General features: G+C 36.6%; 2 protein-coding genes across 2 annotated transcripts; both read left to right on the forward strand.

Moving 5' to 3' along the window:
• Positions 1–1043: 1043 nt before the first annotated feature.
• On the forward strand, positions 1044–4989 carry zmp:0000001127 (interleukin-12 subunit alpha). Its single transcript, XM_026936513.3, has 5 exons — positions 1044–1352; positions 2439–2480; positions 3345–3467; positions 4167–4208; positions 4676–4989. Exons 1-5 carry the CDS (start codon positions 1236–1238, stop codon positions 4802–4804), a joined length of 453 nt encoding a protein of 150 aa, XP_026792314.1. The 5' UTR covers positions 1044–1235; the 3' UTR covers positions 4805–4989.
• Positions 4990–5621: 632 nt separating this feature from the next.
• On the forward strand, positions 5622–15053 carry txndc12 (thioredoxin domain containing 12 (endoplasmic reticulum)). The gene is made up of 7 exons (XM_026936512.3): positions 5622–5814; positions 6685–6745; positions 9366–9418; positions 9611–9684; positions 13364–13433; positions 13806–13889; positions 14235–15053. Exons 1-7 carry the CDS (start codon positions 5727–5729, stop codon positions 14312–14314), a joined length of 510 nt encoding a protein of 169 aa, XP_026792313.1. The 5' UTR covers positions 5622–5726; the 3' UTR covers positions 14315–15053.
• The last annotated feature ends 11 nt before the right edge of the window (positions 15054–15064 follow it).

Genomic DNA, 15064 nt, shown 5'->3' on the forward strand with positions numbered 1-15064 from the left:
GTATATATTATCCTTATGAGTTTCTACATTTAGAATTGCAATATTTTCTGTTTATGTATTTTATTTTATTAACTAATTTATTTAAATATTACTTACTTATTTTCTTAGAAATATACACAATTTCTTTCACTTTCTTTTATTGCGTCTTCCCCGATTTGTAACTATAAATTATTTCTTTTGTTTCATTTTTTGGTTGTTTCAATTGTATTGTTTTATTGTTTTAAGGTTATTATAGAAGATTCTTTCTTTCTATTTTATGTAAAAATGTTACATAAAATAATGTGTAGCTTCTTATGTTACATTTGGTTTGCTTATGAAGTTTAATGTAATCCCAGTTCGTATGCTATTTATTTATTTACTTACTTACTTACTTATTTATTTACTTTCTCATTTACTTACTTACTGATTTATGTACTTATTTTCTTAGTTACTTATTTACTTTCTTACTTACTTACATAATTTCTAATTTACTTACTTATTTACTTACTGATTTATGTACTTACATTCTTACTTACTTAATTTCTTATTTACATACTTATTTAATCCTTACTGTTTGCATACTTACTTTCTTACTTTTTTAATGTATTTACTTTCTCATTTACTTACTTATTTATGTTCTTTCTTTCTTTCTTTCTTTCTTATTTATGTAATTACTTACTTACTTATTTTATTTACTTTTTTACTTACTTTCTCATTTACCTGCTTATTTATGTATTTACCTTCTTACTTACTTTCTTACTTATTTACTTTGATATTTAGCCCACTTTCTTTCTTGCTTTTTTTCTTACTTTCTTTCTTACTTACTTATGTACTTACTTTCTTACTTTCTTATTTACTTTCTTAATTATTTTCTTATTTTTGTACTTACTTACTTACTTTCTTATTTAGCCTATTTTCTTTCTTTCTTACTTACTTATTTATGTACTTACTTTCTTATTCACTTTCTTATTTACTTACTTACTTTCTTACTTATTTATGTACTTACTTACTTTCTTACTTATTTACTCACTCCATTTTCTCCTTCTTTTGAAATCTGTGCAGGTTTGTTGCTGTCGCTGCTGTCTGCAGTGTGCTCAGCCGTGCCCGCGGGAGCGCGCAGCGTGCCCGTGCATCTCTCCGGGAGCGCGTGCCGCGGCATGGGTCGCGCGCTTCTCCGGAACGTGTCGGATGCGCTCGAGATCGTAAGTAATATTCGGGCTGGGAAAAGGGGTGTAAATAAAAGTGCATGGTATTAAATGCAGGCGTATTTGCGGTTTCCGGTACAGGATCAGCTGTTCAGAGGGTTAAACTGCACGGAGCAAAGCCCTGAGCTGAGAACCAGCACGAGCACGCTGTCCGCGTGCACGCCGCAGGTGAGCCAGCTTACTGTGTCCCAAAACCACATCCTGCTCACTACACACTCTTACTCCAAAGCAATACCCAGGATGCACTGTGCAGTCTCTAGTGAGCGTCACTTTCATTTTGTTCTTCATTATTAAATCGTCTTGCAAAAATCTGCATGGCTACCTACATACAAGTGTCACTGTGTTTTTATATGCAGTGTAAATCCTTTTTTAAAAAACTCCTGTGATGTTAAATTAAACCAAGTCTAACATTTGCTACCTGCTGTTGAGTTAGTATACACAGAGCACAAAATTCCAAAAAATAAGCGCTTTATCCTGGTCAGGGTCACAGTGGATCTGGAATGTGGGAGAAAACATCCCATGGAGCATCAGTCCATCGCAGGGCTCCATGCACACACTCATTCACACCTAGGGGCAGTTTAGTGTAGCCAATCCGCATACCTCCGTGTCTATGAAGCTGGGAGGAAACCTGAAGGAAACCAGGGAGAACACATGGAGAACATGCAAAATACCATACAGAGAGTTAACCCGAGCTCAGGATTGGACCATGGACCCCGGAGACGTGAGACGCGAACGCACTACCGTGTTGCCCTATTGCAAAAAATCGCAGTGATCAAATCTTTAATGGATCTCACTCATGCTGCAATTCATTATTGCATTCAGTGTGAAGTGTAGAATATCTGCATTTTACTCTCAAGCTCTTCACTTAAACTGTAACGTTATAGAAATCTGGCTTTAATAGGATCTTCTGTGCATGTGGTTCAGGACAAACTGTTCAACTCAATCAGCAGGTAGAAACTACTAACTAAAAAAACAAATCCAATGAAACTAAAGTTTCTGCACCATCAATGGGGCCAAATAGTTTAAGTCCAAATACATAAATTTATCACTTAAATACAACTAATTGAATATAATACAACAGAAATAGAATGGGCCTACTAGATTTTGGAGGCTGTATGATGTAGCTAGGTAGCAAACCGTGTTTCACACTTATGATTCCTACTCGGAATTTTGGGAATTTTGGAATTACTATAATTACACCACATTCACTAAGAGCAAATACTAAATACTTCCTTTTTACCCTTCATTCAACAGAACTCGATATGCTTCAAAGTCACCGACTTCACTTTCGATCAGGTACGCTGTTTACATTCAATCTGATTCGAATCCATGCCTGTGGATATTCGGATACTGTTTTACACACCCGTGTTGAACTAGCTAATTTCCCCTTGTTATTTTCTCCTTCTTCTCCTTCTCCATTGCTAATACTTGCTCATAAATTGCTAATATCATCTTTAGTTTGTCAGATACACTCTTGGAAGTCTACAAATTCAGTCAACATCACTGTAGATCACTGTAGCTCCATTCCGGAGCTAAAGTTGCCCAAGTTACTGCATCCAAAATGGTGGATAAACCCTTGTATGAATGTAAACACAATGAAAAAATGGTCCAAAACTAAACAGTTTCTGATTTAACTACTTTATCTATAACTATACATCACAGCTGGAACATCTTTAGTCTATTCTGAAGGTTAGTTACTACATAGCTAGTTAGCATGACAGATAGCACCTAGATAGCTGGCTAGCTAGCAAGCAAGTATTTATTGTTAAGAAAAAGGACAACACCCTTAGTCCTATCGAGTACTCATTTTTACATACTTAAGTCTTGTCTCAAGCTAACATTCACTCTCATGTTTATGTTTGGTTAAAATGAACTACCTAATATTCCTCACAGCCTAAGTAGCTAGCTCATTAGGCTAACTTATAAATTAGTTACTAGCTAGGTAGTTGATTACTAGCAAAAAACATAATATACTTTGTATAAATGTTGAAATTGGAAAGGTGTAACTTTCGTGACATGCTAAAGGCAACGATATAGCAATGATGGGTGATGGCACAGTAGAGATTACTGTGATGAGGGAAATCAACATGGCCATGTTAAAAATAGTACTGTTTCTCTTCTCTGTACGCTCCTCTTGTGTAATCACTTTTTTGCCCACAGGATGAATGTCTGCAGAGTGTTCTGGAAGATCTTCGATATTACTGGGCGATGTTTAAATCGTACCGTGATCCAGATCGAATCCTGGAACATTCAGTTCTCAGAAGCATAGAGAACCTCATGCAGGTATGAGCTAAACAGCTAAAATGCTTCTTGTAAAAATTAGAAATTACAACACCTCTGTGTCAAGTGTTATCTGCTGTTGTTTAGCTAGCAAATAAAAATACCTACCTGATTAGCGAGCTAGCTAACCTCAGGACTGTTATGTTGTGTAACTAGCAAGGGGACCAGTAGGGATTTTTTATTTTTTCAGATTGCACCAAACAATTGTCATTCTGATTAAAGGCACTAATTTGGAAATTTAAAAAAGAAAAACAGTTTGTACTTTGTGTAGAAAAAGAAATGCTGACAAGTGCTGTTTGCTGTTGTTTGTAAAGTTACCACAGAATCGTTGCTAGCTAGCTAACTTAGCTGACTTAGCTGGTTCATTCAAAAATTCAGAGTAAACTGATGAGCAAATATTAGATAAACGTGTTACTGCTTCCAAACTTTTGCTTTTAGAAGCAGAATTTAACACACTGAAAATTAAAATTTTGCTGAGTCACCTATCGCTAAGCTTTATTTGCGTAGCATTGAGAACTCAATGTTTAGCCTTTAATAGCGCTTGTGCTCTTATGCAAAGGAAAATGAAGTCAGTTGAATATAATATTTCTCAGATAGTTTATTGTACGTAGGTAAATATTTAGCTATAACTCAGATTAAAATCATTTAGCTGAAGCAAAAAAAATATTGATAATATATATGATATGTGAATTTTTGTTTCAGAGCTGCTTTTCTGCCACATTGCTGGACGGTGGTCAGGTTCAGGTAAGGCAGATTATACAATGTGATTTCCCTTCTAAATATTTAAATTTTAATTTTTTTTAACTTTCCAGCACATTTTAAAGGCAGTATCACATCTAATAATACATGTTGTGCTGCCATGTTCTATAGCGATTTACACCACAGCGCTATTAAATGCTGCATTCTGATTGGTCAGAAGGCGTTGATTTCTTTTCTATAACAGCAGCACTGACAGTATTATACTCACAAAATTAATATAACAGGGTTATATTCATGCGCTTCTTCTAATATATTATCGTTTCCATAGTAACAGCTCACACGTGGAATTGAATAGCAGATTTATATTTTTAAAAAACGTGCGTAATCGTTGATATGGTGATGTAGGCTTTCTCTGAGGAGATGTTTATTTAACATTTATGGAAGGAGTCTCCAGTGTCAGAGAAGTTTTAGGAAATCTAAGCGCTAAACTCATGATTTGATTTGTTTTACAGATCTCCGTGAACAACGAAAACTCCTTCGAGAGACGCCTGAAGCTCTGTAAAGTCCTAAAAGGCTTTCAGATCCGCACCATCACCATCAACCGAGTGCTGAACCACATCGTCAGCTCTTCACAGACATGATCACGATTAAGCTATTTATAGAATTTACCAAGTTATTTATTTCACACCAGCACCAAATAATGTTTTGTCTTACTGACAAATCCAAGTAAACCTAACTGTTCATGGTTTTATTTAAAATTGTAATGTTATTTAAACATATTTATTTAGTCTATTTATTAGTGAATTTTATTTTGTGGTGTTCACAATGATGCATTGTCTCAATTAAACATGTTGCATTTGAAAACATGAAGTGTTTAGTGTGTTTTTTTTTGAAGAATAAAGGAAATATAAGTGTCAGTTATGAATAATAATGGCACATTTCACATTATTATGTTGTAGTATAATATTCATGTCTGTAAAATAAACCCATTGATATTTTAAGTCTTGTGAATTAGCATGTGTCAGTAATCAGTTTTAATCATTAGTTTTAATAATCAATCTTATGTGGCATCTAGATTTGCCATATTTATGAAAATATGGAAAATATACTTGTAATAAATGTCATTATATAATAATGTAAAATATAACACAAATTCAACAATTATTAACAAAACATTTTGTAACAACCTTCTAAATATTGATATGAATTAAAATGTGACATCTTATATATTTATTATATTTAAAAACATCTCTTTTTGGCTCTAAACACAAGAAAAAAATCAGATATTGAAATGCAAATCATATTCAAAGCGTTTCCAGCACTGGAATTCGCACCCGCTGGTGTAATCCCAAACGACTCCTAACTGCCTAGATGTGTGCACTACACTTCATGGCGTTTACACCCTACCTAGTGCACTACATGTCTGATAGAGAGCCGTTTGGAACGCGGAAAACAAATAGGATGTCCGGCAGCCCTGAAAATCCTCCACTGTCGAAGCCTTGGAGCTAGTGAGAGCTAGCATTGAATGCTAACGCGTGAATAATAATAATAATAAAAAAAAAAATGCAGTCGTTTTTAATTAATGTCTCTTTGCTTTTATGTTTGTTCGCTTCGCATTTCGGAGGAGTTTCCGCGGAGGGGAATGGAAGAGGTACAATTTAATGATATAAATGTTATAAATAAAGAACGCTAGCTAATGCTAGCCGGTTAGGGATAAATTCACTATTTACAATATATCTTTTTTTTTTTTTTGGTGAATCCGTTTATTTCTGTAAAGCTGCTTTGTGACAATGTCCATTGTTAATAGCGCTATACAAATAAAATAAAATTGAATTGAATTAGCCTAGCTAAGTAAGCTAGTCAGTTTGCTAGCGTCGCTAGTTAGCATTGACTTTATATAATATATAAAATATAAAGTGTTTATGCACAAATATTACTGCTATTTTAAAATATCACTTAATATCCGGTAAACCTGTTTTATTTTTGCTAAAGTTGTTGTATTTTTTAACCATTTAACCAAACTGAACTAGTTAACATAAGCTAGTAAGCTAATTCCTGCTACAGGCTTTTACTTAGCTGGCTTTATATAAAGGAAAATTAACATAGCATTTAATTCTTTTTTTTTTCTGTAATGGATGTAATATTTATTTCAGCCACCTTGCATTAATTTGTTAATTTATGCTGTGTTTATTTCCCCCCTAAAATATAACTAACTAACTAACCCTTGCTAGCTAGTTTAGCCATGGCTAAGCAGAGTTTGCTTCTAAAACTTATTTCGCATTAATCATGAATTTCATTAATTATACATTTCTGTAAGCTCAATAAAAAATTAAGAAGGTATAAAGGGTACATCCCAGATCACTTCCCTATTAGGAAAGGGCCCTACAGGTCTCTTTTTTCTTAACAGCACTATGTAGTGCGCCTAGATAGGAAACAAAGAGCTGTTTGGGATTCAGCCGTTTTTCTGTACTTCTGGATCCACAGGGACAGATGCACTGGTTTTAACACTGTTTGTGTTTAGGATTTGGGGACCACATCCACTGGAGAAGCCTGGAAGATGGGAAGAAAGAGGCAGAAGCGAGGTGCGTGTCAGATGGAGTTTATAGGGCCTTTTGCACCACGGGAACCTTTTCATAGTACCTGAACTAATTGTGGAACTACCCACTTTTTGGTGTTTTTGCACCTCCGGAACTGGGTGTGATTTTAGTACCGACTGCCTTTTTCGAGAACCAGATTAGCTCCTACTCCGGAGCAGGGTCTAACCAGCACAACTGGTACTATCCGTGACGTAAGTAGACGCTGATTGGCCAAACGCGTACGAAAATGCCCTCACCCGCCATGATTTAAAACGCCGCGTAAACATACTGTAGTGTCGACTGATTTCACAAGTATGGAGAACAGCGATAGATGGATGCGAGACACAACAAAAACACAGCTCCGATCACGGCGTCCTCCGTCCTCCGGTTGTTTACGTTGTTCTTGTTTGTTTCCGTTGTTGAACGCCGCGCACAAATAACGTCGCTGTCGACCGGCTTACGTCACTTCCTAGTGCCCACTGCCACAGGTGAATGCAACCCTTTAAACGGTACTGGAAAATAGTTCACGCAAAATCGCCCAGTACTTTAGTACTGTAACTTTAGTTCTGGAACTAAAGCGGTGCGAAAGGCCCTATTTTTACTCACTTCACACTAATTTGAAATAATCTTGTTCTGTAGATTTTTTTTTTTTTTTTAAATCTAAGCACTGATTGCTAAAAAGAAACAAAATGAACTTCTATCTTATATCACTACCTTGACGTGGATTATTTTCCTATAGACAGCAATTCGCCGTCTGTTCGAATTTTTATTTATTAAAGAACAACACGATGTACATTCCATCTCCTTATATTTACGTTTAACGTCCGAGAAAAGGATTTCTTCCTGTTCTCACTCTAGCAGCTACAGTGGATATAAAAAGTCTGTTAAAACTCCATGTTTTTTTGATGTAAAAACTATTAAACCGAGATAAATCGTGTCAGAGCTTTTTCTTTGTACCTTTAATGTGTTACACCAACCAACAACGTTCAAGTGAAAAACAAATAGACATGCTTGCAGCGTTTCCTGGTTGCATAAGCATGCACACCCTTTAAACTAACACTTTGTTTGCTTGTAAATTCAGCTCTCAGCTTCTCTGGTTAAGAGGCTACCAGCTTAGCTTATCTTCCTTGCAGAAATGCTGCAGAGCTACCAGGTGGATCTGATCTCCTGTGCACAGCTCTCTCCAAGTCATTCCACAGGTTTTTGATAGGATTTAGATCTGGGCTCTGAACATCCAAGATGTCGATCTCCTGAAGCCGTTCCTTTGTTGACTTGGATCAGTGCTTTGGGTCGTTATCGTGCTGGAAGGTGAAATTCTTCATCTTCAGCTGTCTAACAGGAGCCTGCAGGTTTTGTGCCAGAATAGATTGATATTTAGAGCTTTCCATGATTCCCTCTATCTTGACTAGAGCTCCAGTCGCAGCTGAAGAGAAGCAGCTGCGTAGCACGATGCTGCCACCACCATGCTTCACCGTGGGTATGGTGTTCTTTGCGTGATAAGCTGTCTTGTTTTTGTGCCAAACATATTTTTTAGAATTATGCACAAAATGTTCTAACTTGGTCTCATCAGACTGTAACCCATTTTACCACATGGTTTGGGGTGATGTAGGCGAGCGTGGATGTTTTTTTTATTTATTTATTTTTTTATTTAATCATGAGAAAGGGCTTCCGTGTAGCCGCCCTACCTCATAGCCCAGACAAGTGAAGAACACAAGAGATGCAAGGAGTGGCCGGTACTCGCCAGGTATTCCTGCAGCTTCTTTAATGTTGCTGTAGGTCTCCCTGATAAGTTTTCTTCTTGTCCTGTCATTTATTTTTGGAGGAACGTCCTGTTCTTGGTGATGTCATTCTGGTGCTCCAGTTTCTCCACATGTAGATGATGGCCTTCACCGTGTTCTTTGGTACATATAATGTTTTTGGAAATTCTTTTATACCCCTCTCCTGATCGATATCTTTTCGACAAGTTAGATACCGTCCATGTTTTGTAAGGACCATGGCTTCAGCAGTCAGAAGAAACCAAGAAGATGTCAAGAAAATCCTACAGAAGCAGCTGATCTTTATTTGGTGTTAATCAGAATCACTTCACTGATGACAGATGTACGATAATTACTTTTCAACATGAGTTTGAATAGGATTGGTTCATTCTGATCACAGTCACATGACTCATTATTAAAGGGTGTGCACACTTGTGCAACAATGTTATCTATTGTTAAAGTTTATTTTTCTTTTTTTCCCCTAAAATGTTAAATGTTAAATAAACATCTCACAGGAAAAGTTACCACATCAACAACGAAACTCAAACCTTTTTTATATTGTTAAACAACAAAACCTTTTTTTAATCTGTTTATTATTAGACTCGAGTTATGTTAAACATCCGCCGTACACGTCCCCCTGAATGAGCTGTTACTATAGAAACGAGAATGTATTAATATAAACCTGCACTACCGTCAGCGCTGCTGTTAGAGAAAACTAATCAGAATCGTGAGTTCAGCAGTGCGGTGGTTGTTTTTAATGCATAGATACAATTTCAACACTTAAACTAATATAAAAAATGTGTCTCTTGTTGCATTTTTTAAAAGTTTGATCTTGAATTGTTGTTTCTTTTCTAATCCCTCGTTCCGTGTAGTGGACTACCGGTAATGGTCATCATTCATAAGACCTGGTGTGGGGCCTGCAAAGGTATGTTCTCTCTCTCTGTTTTTTTTTTTAAATGCAGTATTTAGTTCATTTGTAAATGTCTGTTGTGGCTTTTAACTTCTGTAATCTTGTGTGTGATCATTTTAATAGTAAAAAGAGTTTGTGGTAAGATGTTTGTAGCTTTTGGTTTGGCGTCATTCAGATTTTTATCTGAACTTCTCGTTTCCAAAAAAGCGCTGAAGCCCAAGTTCTCTGAGTCGAAGGAGATCTCCGAGCTGGCTCACAACTTCGTCATGGTTAACTTGGAGGTGAGAATCTCTAACACGCTCGTTCCTCTCGAGGTCACTGACGTTTTATTTCTCGTTATTATGGAACTCTTCTTACACTAAACACGTTTCGATTGGAAGCTTACGCTGCTAACAAGCTCATCGCTACCAGTTTAAACTCATAGAGTATAGAAAATAAATAAATAAATACCCTTTATTATTCTATACTCTATATTGCAGTTCTTTTTATTGTATATGAAATTTTCAAATTTTATTTGTCACTCTCACAACCATACACACTACGACGTGCGGTGAAATGCTTTTTACGACTCTGTGACATAAAGTAGAATTTGCATAGAGTTAGAAAACTATTAAAAGATAAAGTATAAAAATATAAAGTGAGAATTTACAGATGGGTGACAGCAGCAGTCTGATAAAGTGCAGATGTGTGCAGATGTTTTTGTATGATATAATGCTGTGCAACATAAAGCTGAGGTATTCAGTTTCATATTGCATTTCATTTTATATTCTGTATTAAATTCAGTCCATTCTATATTTTATTAGATTGCAAAATATACTGTGTTCTGTATTTTATTAGATTGCAAAATATACTATATTCTGTATTTTATTAAAATCCGTTTCATTCTATATTCCCTTCTCTTACTAATTTTCATTCGTTCTATATTACATTCAATTCTGTATTCCCTTCTAAATTTTATTACATTCCATTCATTCCATATCCTGTGCTCTGTATTCAACTCCGTTCCATATCCTGTGCTCTGTATTCAACTCCGTTTCATATCCTGCGCTCTGTATTCAACTCCGTTCCATATCCTGTGCTCTGTATTCAACTCCGTTTCATATCCTGCACTCTGTATTCAACTCCGTTCAATATCCTGCACTCTGTATTCAACTCCGTTCAATATCCTGCACTCTGTATTCAACTCCGTTTCATATCCTGCGCTCTGTATTCAACTCCGTTCAATATCCTGCACTCTGTATTCAACTCCGTTCAATATCCTGCACTCTGTATTCAACTCCGTTCCATATCCTGCGCTCTGTATTCAACTCCGTTCCATATCCTGTGCTCTGTATTCAACTCCGTTTCATATCCGGTGCTCTGTATTCAACTCCGTTCCATATCCGGAGCTCTGTATTCAACTCCGTTCCATATCCTGTGCTCTGTATTCAACTCCGTTCCATATCCTGTGCTCTGTATTCAACTCCGTTCAATATCCTGCACTCTGTATTCAACTCCGTTCCATATCCTGCGCTCTGTATTCAACTCCGTTCAATATCCTGCACTCTGTATTCAACTCCGTTCCATATCCTGCGCTCTGTATTCAACTCCGTTCCATATCCGGTGCTCTGTATTCAACTCCGTTCAATATCCTGCACTCTGTATTCAACTCCGTTCCATATCCTGCGCTCTGTATTCAACTCCGTTCCATATCCTGTGCTCTGTATTCAACTCCGTTCAATATCCTGCGCTCTGTATTCAACTCCGTTCAATATCCTGCACTCTGTATTCAACTCCGTTCAATATCCGGTGCTCTGTATTCAACTCCGTTCAATATCCGGTGCTCTGTATTCAACTCCGTTTCATATCCTGCGCTCTGTATTCAACTCCGTTCAATATCCTGCACTCTGTATTCAACTCCGTTCAATATCCGGTGCTCTGTATTCAACTCCGTTCAATATCCTGCACTCTGTATTCAACTCCGTTCCATATCCTGCGCTCTGTATTCAACTCCGTTTCATATCCTGCGCTCTGTATTCAACTCCGTTCAATATCCTGCACTCTGTATTCAACTCCGTTCAATATCCTGCGCTCTGTATTCAACTCCGTTTCATATCCTGCGCTCTGTATTCAACTCCGTTCCATATCCTGCGCTCTGTATTCAACTGCGTTCCATATCCTGCGCTCTGTATTCAACTCCGTTCCATATCCTGCGCTCTGTATTCAACTCCGTTCCATATCCTGCGCTCTGTATTCAACTCCGTTCCATATCCTGCGCTCTGTATTCAACTCCGTTCCATATCCTGCGCTCTGTATTCAACTCCGTTCCATATCCGGTGCTCTGTATTCAACTCCGTTCCATATCCTGTGCTCTGTATTCAACTCCGTTCCATATCCGGTGCTCTGTATTCAACTCCGTTCCATATCCGGAGCTCTGTATTCAACTCCGTTCCATATCCGGAGCTCTGTATTCAACTCCGTTCCATGTTCCAGTCCTTTCTACATTTTATCCTTTCTACATTTTATATTAACTTCCATTCTATATTCTATACTAAATTCTGTTATATATTCTATTCTGTATTTTATACATCCTATTGTATAGTCCCTTCTATATTTAAATTCATTCTATAATTTATTAAAAACCATCTATATTCTGTACTTAATTTCTTTTTTTTTTTTTTTTCTGTAGTAAACTCTCTTCTGTTGTATATTATTTGGTTCGATTCTTATTTCTATTGTATGTTGTATATTAAATCTCATTCCGTATTTCCTTCCAGTCTATATTCTATACTCTATATTCAATTTCAATCTACACTCCTGGCCAAAAAAAAAAAAGAAAGAAAGAAAGAAAAAGGGCCCAAAATGGCAAATATTAAGCTTTTAATGGTCTTAACAACAAATCATTGGTGAGAAAATGAGCAGGAATGAAACAGATGCACTCCTGAGAGCTCCTGTGTCACCATTTACTCGTCTCCTTTTGCTGCAGTGAACCGTTTGTTTGGGGAAAAGCTAGAAACAGAGAAATTCACTCATATAGTCTTCTTGTATGCAAAGGTCAAATCATGATGATGATTAAAATGTTTGATGTAAAATTCAAGCTAACACACGTCTAAGTGTACAAAATTTTCCAAAAAATATAAAAATATCTTCTTGTCTGTTTTTTTTTTTTTTTCTTTTTCTTAAAAGATGAGTGATTATTTGGTATCTGCTGCACCTGCCGAGTCCATCAAGGGCCACAAGGCTTGAACAAATAGATAAAGGAAGGGAAAAGCTCTCGCATACTAACTTCCTTTATCTATTCGTTTAATTCTTGCTAATTATATACTATATATTCCACTCTAGATTTTTCACTCCATAGTATATTCAATTCTATTTTCCAGTGGTTTCCTCGTTTTATATTAAATGCAGTTCTATATTTTGTATAGATTTTCATTCTGTTCCTAATTTGATTAAATTCCGTTCCATAATCTTTCATTCATTCTATATTATATATTAAGCCTCATAGTTTTACTTTTGAACATGAAAACTATAAAATAAGGATGCGTCAGTGTATAAGCTTATAAACCAGACAAAAACTACCCACAAAACTTAGACACAGAATGAGCAATCTGTCTGTATTTTTCAAAACGATCATCTGTCAGAGTCCGCCAGCAGTTTTCATGCAGAAAACATTAACAGGATGACGAACCGGAAACAATAAATATTATACAATGATCAAGAGGGATTCGTGTAATCCTTCATTGGGCCAAACTGCAAAGAAGTATAGACATGGAATCTGAAATTCTTTCACAAAACAAAATGTTCAGTGTTATTCGTATACAAAAAACACAATTTAAAAATAACTAGGCGTGTGCTGATACGTAAGTTTAGGGTAGAAAATACGACTGTTTTTAAAGCATTAGGTTAAATTACTAAATTCACATTAATGAATGAGATACTGGTGGAATAACTCTGTTCTTCTAATAATGTTGTTCTTCTAAGGATGAAGAAGAGCCAAAAGATGATGCCTTCAGCCCAGATGGAGGCTACATTCCCAGAATACTCTTTTTAGGTATTTTTTTTTTTTTAGGTCTTTTAAACTACATCACTGTGTTTTATTAGTATAACCATCAGCATAAATAAGCAAACAATTTTACTGAATGTTTATTGAAGTGTACGATAGCAGTACTGCATTTGTTGAATAACAGTATATTGTATACTTAGTTATTGACACATGCTGTGAATTTTAGGTATGTTAACATTAAAGCAACAAGTAGAATATATTTATTAGACTTTTAAAAATCTTATATAATATATCATTAAGGTTGCTCTGCTTTTAGGTATCTGATTTTTTTAAATTAGGATCCTATGCCAGCGGAAAGAATTAATAAAAGCTGGAAATATTGGTGTGTGAACATAACGCTTATTTTGTTTTTCCTCGTAGATCCCAGTGGTAAAGTCCGTCCTGAGATCACGAACAAGAACGGAAACCCAAACTACAAGTTTTTCTACAGCAACGCTGATCAAGGTGAGTCTGTGAAATGAAGCTCGTTCTGAGAAATGAAATGGTGTTTGTGGCGAGACTGTGGGCGCAGTTTGAGAGTTTTGTTTTTTTTTATAAAGCAGCCATTTCATTAGTGTTTCCTCTTTGCTTCATTCAAAACATCCCGAATCTTGCAAGCTTTCAGTTTTGTTTTATGTGGACTCACCACTGGACGTAACCAGTGACCAACCTGTGTTGTATTATCATGTATTTTCTAGATTGTTTTTTTGGATACAGTGATGTAATGGTTTTTGCATTATAGTTTCTAATATGGCAATTTATTAAGTATCTGTGACCTGCTATCCAGTACCATTTGTGTCTCGTCCGCAGTTGTGGCCAGTATGAATGAGGCTCAGGAGAAGTTGACCGGCGATGCGTTCAGGAAGCCACACCTGGGTGATGAGCTGTGACGAGAACGGCGGCACCGTGCCTAGCTCATGGCTGGTACACTACACTCACTACTGCACCGTTTGGGTTCAGCCCTAATCCCCGACACCTCATTTCAGCCCACGTCGTACCCACAAACTTCCAAAACCCCATCCATGCTGCACTGAAATCATTTCCGTTTGCTTTAGTTGTCCGTAAAAATGGCATAAAACAAACCAAAGCGGACTAGATCAGCGTCCATCGGTCAAGGGTGCTACAGAATTTTTTCCTACAGTGTATACACATGTAGGAATTTACGAGTAGGCTCTGTTCATTACTGCACCTTCATCTAGTTGTTAATCATGGAGCAATACGTTCACATCGCTCTCCGACGACTCCCGATTTTGTTAAAATACCGAGCACACCATAGGATAAGTGGGATATCACGTGCTTCCAGGCCACATCTTTGTGTAGTGGACACTCCCACGACCAAACGGCCTTATAAAACGTCACTATTCTAGCATAGACTGATCCCAAACATGGGCGATTTTATATTTACGATCTTAAATAATCCTAAAATACATATCCTGCAAATTTCTGTAAGCTAATCCGCAGTATATGGGTTTGCCTCTGGTTTTATAAGACTTACGGTTTTTGTGAAATGTCTTTAAATGAACACAGAAAGCGACACAAGTGGGAGTTTAATGTGTTTGCCCTACTGTATTTTTTACATGGATGTATACAGCCAAGTGTACAATTAAAGTTGGTACTTGATTAACATTATCAAGTCTTGT

The sequence above is a fragment of the Pangasianodon hypophthalmus genome, chromosome 4 (genome assembly GCF_027358585.1).
Source record: "Pangasianodon hypophthalmus isolate fPanHyp1 chromosome 4, fPanHyp1.pri, whole genome shotgun sequence".
Taxonomy (NCBI): Eukaryota; Metazoa; Chordata; class Actinopteri; order Siluriformes; family Pangasiidae; genus Pangasianodon; species Pangasianodon hypophthalmus.

Coding starts and splice junctions, on each gene's coding strand:
- zmp:0000001127 (XM_026936513.3), top strand. CDS start 1,236: ATGCAGGCGTATTTGCGGTTTCCGGTACAGGATCAGCTGTTCAGAGGG. Junction 1,353..2,438: donor TGTCCGCGTGCACGCCGCAG/GTGAGCCAGCTT, acceptor TTCATTCAACAG/AACTCGATATGCTTCAAAGT. Junction 2,481..3,344: donor CCGACTTCACTTTCGATCAG/GTACGCTGTTTA, acceptor TTTTGCCCACAG/GATGAATGTCTGCAGAGTGT.
- txndc12 (XM_026936512.3), top strand. CDS start 5,727: ATGCAGTCGTTTTTAATTAATGTCTCTTTGCTTTTATGTTTGTTCGCT. Junction 9,419..9,610: donor CTGGTGTGGGGCCTGCAAAG/GTATGTTCTCTC, acceptor TTTCCAAAAAAG/CGCTGAAGCCCAAGTTCTCT. Junction 13,890..14,234: donor CTACAGCAACGCTGATCAAG/GTGAGTCTGTGA, acceptor TCTCGTCCGCAG/TTGTGGCCAGTATGAATGAG.